This window comes from Stegodyphus dumicola, chromosome 7 (genome assembly GCF_044657685.1).
Source record: "Stegodyphus dumicola isolate Sdum_Otavi_A_Nest chromosome 7, ASM4465768v1".
Taxonomy (NCBI): domain Eukaryota; kingdom Metazoa; phylum Arthropoda; class Arachnida; order Araneae; family Eresidae; genus Stegodyphus; species Stegodyphus dumicola.
Genome location: NC_140774.1, coordinates 69,891,414 through 69,901,700, shown reverse-complemented (window position 1 = coordinate 69,901,700; position 10,287 = coordinate 69,891,414). Strand labels below are relative to the sequence as shown.

General features: G+C 35.8%; 1 protein-coding gene across 2 annotated transcripts in view; it reads right to left on the bottom strand.

Moving 5' to 3' along the window:
- Positions 1–7,061: 7,061 nt before the first annotated feature.
- Positions 7,062–10,287, bottom strand: part of LOC118201659 (potassium channel subfamily K member 18-like) — a 153,246-nt gene continuing 150,020 nt past the window's right edge. For both annotated transcript variants that reach the window (XM_085820409.1, XM_085820410.1), the window contains exon 5: positions 7,062–8,693. In XM_085820409.1, coding sequence (XP_085676535.1) covers positions 8,258–8,693 — 436 coding nt within the window. In that variant the 3' untranslated portion in view covers positions 7,062–8,257. The remainder of the gene's footprint in view (positions 8,694–10,287) is intronic.

Here is a 10,287-nt window from a genome sequence, read left to right as displayed (position 1 = left end):
CTTAAAATAAACAGACCCAGAATTAGAATAACTTTAAATTCATTATACATCATCATTTAGGAGGGTCAAATTTAAATTATCCAGCATAAAACTACTCGTCACTTTAATCTGGATGAAGCATAAACTTCTTTTAAACTGTTATAAATTCAAATAATTTAGTTTATCTCAAAAAAAAGCTACAAACGTTTACTTAAGAGCGCGACAAAGATTCAAACTTCTAACTTAGTAAATCAAACCTATCCTTGCGTTATTCTATTTCAGTTGAGGCCTACCAGCGGCCGAGCGGTAAAGTCGCTGAACATTGGTAGTTCGGTCCGAAGTTCGGATCCCGCGAACAGGCTGGCTGCATGGGCGTTTTCGTGGTTTTCCCCATGTGTAACGTGTATACGAGCCAGTTTCCCTTAGAAAGTCCTCCACGAAGGCATATCTCCCCTTAGGAAGATAGCCGTAGTGTGCTTTGCCACAATTAAAATAAACCAAACCGAAACTATTCAGTTTGACCTCACCAGCTGCCAGGCAGTCAAATCGCTGAACAAGGATAGTTCTACCGAGGGTCGAATGGACTGGCTGCACAGACGCTTTCGTCGTTTTCCCTGTGTGTAAGGAGTTATATGGATCCAAACCAGTTCTCAAGTCAGCTTATAACAAGTCATACGAACACAAATCCTATGTGGATACGAGCCAGTGTCACTTAGAAAGTCCTCAATTAAGGCATCTTTGCCTTCAAGCAGATAACCCCCGCTTGCTTTGCCATAAGCAAATCAAACAAAACCAATCTATTTAGTTCGAGATCAGCGCTGAGTCGCCAAGACAGAAAAACTTTCCATAGAAATCTAATGTCGGCTGGAATGCCAGAACTCTAATCATGCTAAATTATGTAGATTTGCTCACTTCTTCTAGCTTTATAGTAAAACTGTTTGCCAAGCAAATCTACATAAATTCTGGAATGAGCGAATCTCATGCCGAAAACGAGACAAATGGGAAAGATGCATTTTAAATAACATTAGTGAAACTAAACATAAATGCCACAACAATACTGTTTATATTATTTAAATGCTGTTTTTTTAATCTAAAAGAAAATTTTTAATGCCTTTCATTTGAAAATTGTAAATTTTATGTGTTTCATATTTCCGAATATATTAAGGTTTTGAGTTTTGTAATTTTTATGGTATTTTGATTCGAAATATGACCTTTAATGAATATAAATGCCTATAAAATAGGTAATTTTTATTGCGTGCTGGCGTTATAAACCCTCTGTTACAATATATACATATGTTACGGTGAAACATCGAAATCTGGAGAATGTCGACTTTCATCGGTGAATGTCAACATTCACATAGTCGCTTGGTGTATGTCCAAAATATTTTCCAAATACTCTTATTTCTGACTTACACCGGTGAATGTCGACATTCACCATGTACTAATGGTGAATGTTGAACATACACTCACGTTTGTGAAAATTGCAACACCATGAAGGACTTACGCGAGTGAGCTGAAATTTTCAGGAAATGCAAAGTAGCGCATGATATGCAAATGATTAGAATTGCAAATCCGTAGCGCATGCGTATGCTGAGCAGCGCCCTCTGAACAGCTGATGGATCCGAATAAATAGACGGCTGTAGCGAGGCGTGTATGGTTATCGGTGGTTATCTGCTAGTGGTAAACGTTAACTCAATCTGTACTTATGCCTCGTCGACGAAAGAGAGCGAGATTTGAACAACTTACAGAGTTTGAACGAGGGAGAATAATCGGCCTTCGTGAAGCTGGATTGTCGTATCGTGCAGTAGCCTCCCGTGTGCAGCGTAACAGCAGCACAGTGATGCGCGTTTAGAAGCAGTGGACGGACGAGTGTCGGACAACTCGGAAATCCGGGAGTGGACCCCGAAATGTGACGTCAGCTCGCGATGATAGACACCTGGTCCGCATGGCGCGGACGGACCGTACAGCTTCCTCTAGACAATTGGCAGCACTGTGGTCAATAGCTACAGGTGTTTCATTGTGTGCTTCATCAATTCGTAGACGTCTGCTGCAGTGTGGACTGCGCGCACGGACTCCTTTATACAGGATCCCCTAACGCACGACCATCGCCGCCTGCGGCTACAATGGGCCAATCAGCATAGAGACTGGCGTGCTGATTGGCAGCATGTCGTGTTTTCTGACAAATCCCGCTTTAATTTGTGGTACCATGATGGCCGCATTCGTGTCAGACGCTATGCCGGTGAACGCCACCTTCCGGAGTGCATTATCGAACGCCACAGTGGACGAACACCCGAAGTTATGGTCTGGGGCGCCATAGCATATCATAGACGATCTCAATTGCTACGAATTGTGGGCAATCTGAACAGCAACCGGTATATCCGTGAATTTCTACAGCCCGAAGCTGTTCCCTTCCTTCAAAGCTTGCCAGGCGCTGTATTTCAACAGGACAATGCCCGCCCTCATACTGCTCGGATTGTTAAATCCTTCTTTGCAGCGCAGCAGGTACAGCTTCTTCCTTGGCCTGCGTGTTCCCCGGATATGTCGCCAATTGAACATGTGTGGGATGTCATTGGTCGGCGTCTTGCTCGTGATCCTCGTCCTGTTGCGTCTGCAGACGAACTTTGGGTACGCGTACAAACGATATGGAATGCTCCTCCTCAGTCAGACATTCAAACTTTGTTTGACTCCATGCCATGTCGTGTAGCAGCACTTATTGCGGCGCGTGGTGGCCACACAAAATACTGATTCTGATCTCTTGTTCTTGTTTGTTTGCTTTGAACATTTAATCATTTATTTGTACCACTACCACTCAACTGTGTATTAAATTGCATTATGACGATTCCTTCTTGTTGTTGCAATTTTCACAAACGTGAGTGTATAAGAATATTATATTTCCTTCTCCGTAATTCATTCGCGAAAAAACGCACTTGAGACTCAGAATAAGAACTTAAAACACACAGTACATTCAAAATGAGATAGGAAAATAATGGAAGTTATAAACTTACCAAATTATGTGATTCAAATCTTATTTATTGCAACAACTTAAACTATTATGACACTTTGAATTGGACAAGAGGCCCTTGCTTTTACAACTGCATTTATTTGTGGAACACTTCGTTTTGGAATGACAGCGTGTACATATACTCCTCTCTTTTCGACTTACACCAGAGCATATCTGTGATTGTCGACATACACCGGTGAGGGTCCGAATGTACAAGAATGTAAAGAAATATTCGATCTTTCACCGACGTATTTGGTGAATGTTGACATTCTCCGGTGAAAGTCGACATTCTTCAATTTCGGTCTTTCACGGTAACATATGTACTAGCAGCTTCGCTGCCAGCCTTCGTCTGGGTTTTAAATGTACCGGAAAAATGGCTGAAGGAAACACCAAACGTTAAATTTAAAAACTGCCTAGAATTTTACTCTGGAGAACAACTTCATAAAAAAAAGTTACTACAAATTACAATGAACAATGTAATTAACAAAATTACAATGAAATAAGCAATATCTCTTAATACAAATATTAATTATCCTAATAAATAAATTAACCAACTTCCCTTTGCAAAATCTTAAGAATTCAAATGGTATCAAGGAGGATAAGAACTTTGTTTCCTAAAAAAATCACTCAAAACTTTTCAGTATCTTAAAAACAGTGAAATGAGCAATAAATAACATAAAAGAATACAAAAAATAAAAAATTCTGAAAAGCAAAGTATAATTAATGATATTTTATCTTATATTTTCAAGAGAAAAAAATTACGATGAAATAAGGTATATCCCTTAATACAAATATTAATTATCGTAATAAAAAAATTAACCAACTTTCCGTTGAAGTAAACAAATCATGTAAAACTTTCCAATATCTTACAAACAGTGAAATAAGCAAAAAATAACATGAAAGTAATTTAAAAAACATAAAATTCCGCGCAGAATTTTACTCTGAAAAACAACTTTATATATAAACAAAAAAAAAAAAAAAAAAAAAAAAAAAAAAAAAAAAGATAAAAATGTATTATATATATATATATATAAATGACAATGAAATATGCCAATATCTTAAAAACAGGGACATAAGAAATGCGATGAAAAATTGTTGCCAAACCCATATTTCTAAAAGAATGAAACTATTCAAAATGATCCGATTTCATTAAAAATCTATCAACAACAATAAGAAAGGAAAAATTGTTGCCAAAATCACGTTTTTAAAGATGTGAGAAGTGCACTCGGAAGCTTCACTTAAAAAAATTTTTAAAATACAAAATATTATCATTTTTCCAAAATTCCTTTTGTAAAAGCAGTCTCAAGGATGAAAGTTTAACGTGTCCAGAAATCAAAGAAAAATAAACTGTACATTTTTAAAAATAAACTTTTTTAGAAAAAATCCCGTTGAAAAGGTGCTAAGCTCCCTTTGTTAAATAAATTCGTATTTAATCTAATTATTGAAACACGAAATTTATTTTAGGTTCGTGAAATAGCTAAGTGTCTACGTTTCATGACAATGTGAAAATGGAGTGTGTAGAGTAAAATCTCGCTTTCTTATAGCCCATTATGTCTCAAAATGACGCGATTTTGTCACAAAACCTAAAATTAAAAAAAATTTTAATTCGAATTTCGAAAAAATCGCTTCGAGGTGCACTGGTTCTTGTCTAGATACAACTATATGTACCAAATTTCATGACCGTATAGAAAGAATTGAGACATAACTACGAAACTCGACAGTAGTATATCATTCATGAAGTAGATAAACATAACATCAAAAAAACGGTTTCGTTTACGAGAAATAGTACAAAGAACGTGAAAATCAGTAGGTGGTAAAGCCACCCCTGGTAGCTATCAGGACTTAAAAGTTATAACAGTTAAAACTTAGATGAGAAATTTTTAAAATGTAGTTAATACCAGTTTTCTATAGAGTTATAGAAATTTTGAATAGAGGTGTTTTATTCTCGAAGAGAATTTTGACTAAGTTTTTGATTTCAATTTGTCCAACTTTATTTTCAACTGTGTCAATTCTGCCTTCTATAGCTTCAAATTTATTTTCTATTATGCAGGTAATTTCTCTTTTCATTTCTTTTTGACCAGCTTGAACGGCTTTCATTTCGTCCTTAACGGATTCCTGGGCCAATTTCATTTCTTCCTTAACGGAGTTGACGGCCCCTTCCATCTTTTCTTGGAAAGCAGCAAATGCAGTCATCATTTGCCTGAATTGTTCTTCCATCGCTCTTGTAATTGGCATTCAAAATCCCACTTCTGACACCAAAAATTGTTGCGTGCGTACGGGTTCGTTATGAAATGAATGCACAAGTCCGATGAAAAAGGAACAAAAATTTATTATTATCACAACAAAAATGCTTAAATTTTCTCAAATTATCATGCAGTAATACAATATCTCACAGTAGTTATCTTTTAACTACTCAAATATCCAATAGAACGCAATTCAAAACAGCTAAAGAACGCTAATCCGCGAATTCGCTACAATCAACAAGAGCAGTATTCTAAACAACAACAAACTAAGCAACTACTACGAACTGAGATGTTTTCCTCCTTTTATAAGATTTTAAAATCACGCGCTAGAATTTTCCAGTACTTTCTCGAAATCAAAAAGAGATATTTATTTATTTAATGCACGCGCTCTTATATGTTCAATTTTCCGGCTTAGCTTTCTTTTAATATTCGTCACGCGCTGCACTGCGCGAGAAATAAAACCATTGAATTTATAATTGAACTAACATTAGCTTTTTAAATACCAAATTCGTAACAATATCATCCATGTATCTGTAAATGTAAGAATAATAGGAACATTGTGCTTGAGATAAGTGTTGTTGTAAATGAAGTTTCTTCGTGAAAAAGTACGAATTGCAGATTGGTAAACTTGTTTTAGTTCCCATAGGGATACCGCTGATTTGTTTAAAAAAAGCGTTATTCAATGCAATATAGTTATTAAAAAGAATACTTTTTAAATATAGCTGCCACTGTTCTTCGGAAGTAACCGCAATAATTTATGAAAAAAAATCTCTTAGAGTTAGAAGACTGTCAAAAACTTCTTGTAATGGAAGAGCAGTGAATAAATTCTCAAAGTCGTAATTTCAAATATACATATTCCCCCCTTCAAAAGAAAGGTTGGGAGAGCATGGTGGAAGAAAAAGCATTAGTATATATGTAAGATTATAACAAAATACGATGGCTGCTGTAACAGTGATTGGCGACCTCAAAATTGACTATTCTAAATTTTATGCTCTTCCCCTAAATTGATCTGTTCTTCCAAATTCGAGATCTTTTCATGTTACATAACGCTGCTTGAAAAATGGAACTAAAACCTAAAATTAACCAATCACAGATTAGCTGTACTTATGCACTTACTAGTATTAAATAGCTACTAACTGCGTAGTTTCTCTCTCTCGCGCCTCTTTTGCCTGCCTGTTGACGGCGTGTCGTTCGGCCTCTGCTAGCTATTTGCCATTATTGAAAATGCAATAGCGTATCTAAAATTATGGGCGCGTTTAGCACCCCTACTCTTCTATTAGATATGAAGATATATGCTAAGAAATTCGTCATTCAAAAATAAATGATGTTTAACTATCAAGCCGATCGTGCTTCTTCCAAAAGTTCATTGTGTCAATCCACTACGTGGTAATTTCCAATCACCTACGCAGTTAAATTACTACATTTATTTACAGTCGACTAGGATACATATCCTGTGTGTCCAAACTCCAATGGAAACGTCATTGCAGTGTCTGCATTAACCGACCACCTCTTCAAACTTTGATGTGCAAATGAAATTCAAAATGGATATCGAGTATCTTCAAGTTCAAAAATTTAAAAGTTCGACATCACGGTGCACTCCTTTGAAACGAAAGAGGCGAAAAAGAGAAAGACTACGCAGTTATTAGCTATCTATACTAGATAGGTGCATAAGGTACAGCTAATCTGTAATTGGTTAATTTTGGGTTTTAGTTCCATCTTTTAAGCAGCGTTATGTAACATGGAAAGATCTCGAATTTGGGAGAACAAATGAATTTAGGGAGAGAACACCAAATTTATTTTGAGGTCGCCAATCATTCTTAAAGCAGCCATAGTATTTTGTTCTATCTTACATATATATATATATATATATATGTGTGTGTGTGTGAGAGAGAGAGAGTCCTTCTAAATTTCTTAAGAAAGAAATTCGGCTTGTAGACTCATACATTTATTGAAGCTTATGTACAGCGTGCGTTTGAGACATTACATGGTAGAGGGAAATGTAGATGAAATTATAACTGATGCTTGCATGCACATTTAGAGTGTGTAGTATCATGACACAAATATTGTGACTAATTAATTGAATTGTGAGATGAACAGAATTATTGTAGGCTATCTACCCTAAGCCTGCCATCTTGCTCTTCTACGACTATCCTTTCGTTACGGCACTTTGTCTCTTCTCGGAGACGACTGACTGTGTTCCCAACGGACGCTGTCCCAGCAAGAAAGTGGTGATAGCACCATCTTTCAGTGAGAATGGGTGGGGCATCCCATATATCTATACATATGTATATGTATGAAGTATTATGAGTTCGAATCCTAAGTATGTATGTCTCTCTACACCCATGTATCTAAATATGAAGGACTATATGAGATCACTGAGGATCATTAATATATTCGCGTCACTAATAAGCTTCAGGTTACCTTCTAATATGTGTATCCCCTCTTTGTTTCGTATTGGTTTATATAAATGCATTGACAGGGACTCAACGCTATCTCAGTGTGCAAAAAGTGCTTGTCTCACTTTTCTTTGTTTCCGTGCCTACATTTCTGCTCTGAAATTGCTTTCCCTAGTTCTACTGTTATTCATATTATCACCGTGTTAACTACATCGTTTTTTAAAAAATTCCTTTCAAAGGAAAAAAATGAAATTTTCTTTTTATCATTCTTTCCAAAAACTGCATAATGTACGGGAAAGAATTCCCATTAGATTAAGATATCAGAATCCCTTATTTTCATATAATTGAACACATTATAAGATATAAAATATTTTTCATCGCTATTATCTGTGGTTTCATGTATCCGGGGGTAAACCTTGGAAGTATTACCCGAAGATATGGAGCAATATTATGTGCCATTATCTGTGATGCTAGTTGGTGTCAAATTATATTCAGAATAACAGGAAAGGAGTTATTGAATTGGAATATCATTGCATCTATAATTGCAACATTGAAACCACTTTAACATTTAAACAATTATCATTCCTTTCATTTACATATAGAGTTCTAAAGACTTTCAGCTAAATATTTATAAATTGTCAATCATCTTCATCGTCTGAAATGATACCTATTCTCTTTCCAACGCATTTAACAGATCTCGTGACTTCTTCCTGCACCAGATTGAAAGACATGGCCAAAAGAGCCATACCAAACAACAGATACAGAGAACAAAGACCAAGTGTCAACTGGTTATCGTCTGAAATGACAGCAGTGCCTGGTACGAGATCACCAAAACCAATGGTTGTGAGAGTCACGAAACAGAAATAGGAGCTGTCCAAGAAATTCCATTTTTCCCAGAAAGTGAAGAGAACTGCACCGCCACAAATGTAGCTGATGACGAGGGCTAGACACAGCCACATAGGAACTGTCACTTCCTCCTCATCGTCTGGTTCCGGAGTAAGATCACGAAGTGATTCTTCATCTGTCATGTCAATGTCAGTGTCCATATAGCGGTGGTCTCTTTTCCATTGGTATCTAGGAAAAATACGCATATGTATAAGAAATAATATTATTCATTAATTAAACTACCACCCAAAAAGATAAAATATGGACCTAGACAATTTTTCACAACTATGAGCATGGATCATTGACATCATGAAAATGAAAAAGATTTTTTTTTATTTAATAAGGAATGCATTAGCACTTCTAAACCTCACTCATTGTGTGGAAGTACTGATGGTTCAAAGAACCATGCTTTGAAGTAGTTAGATTGTGGTATAGAATTTTAGTTTTTTTTTTTTTTTTTTTTTTTCATTCATCTCCCTTTAATCAGTTTCACATGTTCTTATTTTTGTGCATTATAAATAGCAGTAAAATAAAAATCTATAATATAATTTTGAAATAATCGTACTTATGTATAAAACTTCAGCAGACGATTCTCATTTTGAAACATTTGTTACCAAATATATGACATTACTTTTCCCTAAAACAACGTTATTTTACTAAAAACGATTGTTGACATATATGTTCTTTCTTCCATAACAGCAGGTAGCCCGTTGTGTAGCATTTCGCGTGTATTCAGATGAGGTAGAAAAAGATAGTATTTAAAGGAAAGTTTTAGATGGTAGAGCGTATTCCGCCTGCTGAAGGCCGGGGTATTAATTGAAACGCAACGTCGCAGTTTATCTGCGGCTTTGCGTCATTATCACCATTGGAATTGTTATGCCGATATCAAGTCTGAGCTAACTTGCATTCATTTTGTGTGTGTAGCTTTTGGGCTAACTTACAGTTTACTTAGTTAATTTCAATTAATTATTTTGGATTTACGCCATAAATGCTGGCTGGTCCTGTAAGTAGAAGTGCCTTCTGTTAATTTATCTGAGTTAATAAAAGGGTCTTTTATACCCTTTCTAAAGTCTGTATTGTAAATTCCAAGACAAAGCGCTAAAGTCTTCCAGAGTTTTCACTTAGTTTCTATTACCAAAGAGGATAAGACTCTATACTCGTTTATCATTTAATAGTAGCATAATAACTATTACTGCAAAGGGCAATAAATGAGAGCACATACATTATTATCGATTTGGTTTATTACCCTTAAAGAGAAAAAGACGTTTTCATGCGTTCACATGCATGCCTCGACATGTGCGATGAACATTTTCGTATATAAACATATGCAAATTCTGATATCCATGTTTCCAATATGGTTTTCTTTTCTTGCCCTAGATATAATTTCACAATTTTCTTTCGCATTTATTTCGAAAACTATGTGTTGTACAGGTACAATTCTTTGAGCACTTTTTGTATATTCCAAGCGAGGAATCTGGCTGTAGCAGAGTTTGAGCGGTCTTGATGAGACACGGTATATACGGGGTTTCAGTTGGACAATAACAACCGAAGAAATTAAAGAATTACTCTAAAAATTAAAGAATATGTAATGGAAAATTGACATGTGACATTTTTTTCTGAATGCTATGAAAATGGTTTATTAGGTTAGTGGAAAAGTCTAACGTATGTACCAAATGAGTAGTTTTCGAACAAGTTTCGGATATAGAAAGGGGTTGAATACCACTGTTTATGGGGATAAAGAGGCCCGTTGCTCATGAACTGTTTGCCGTATGACACCACGATA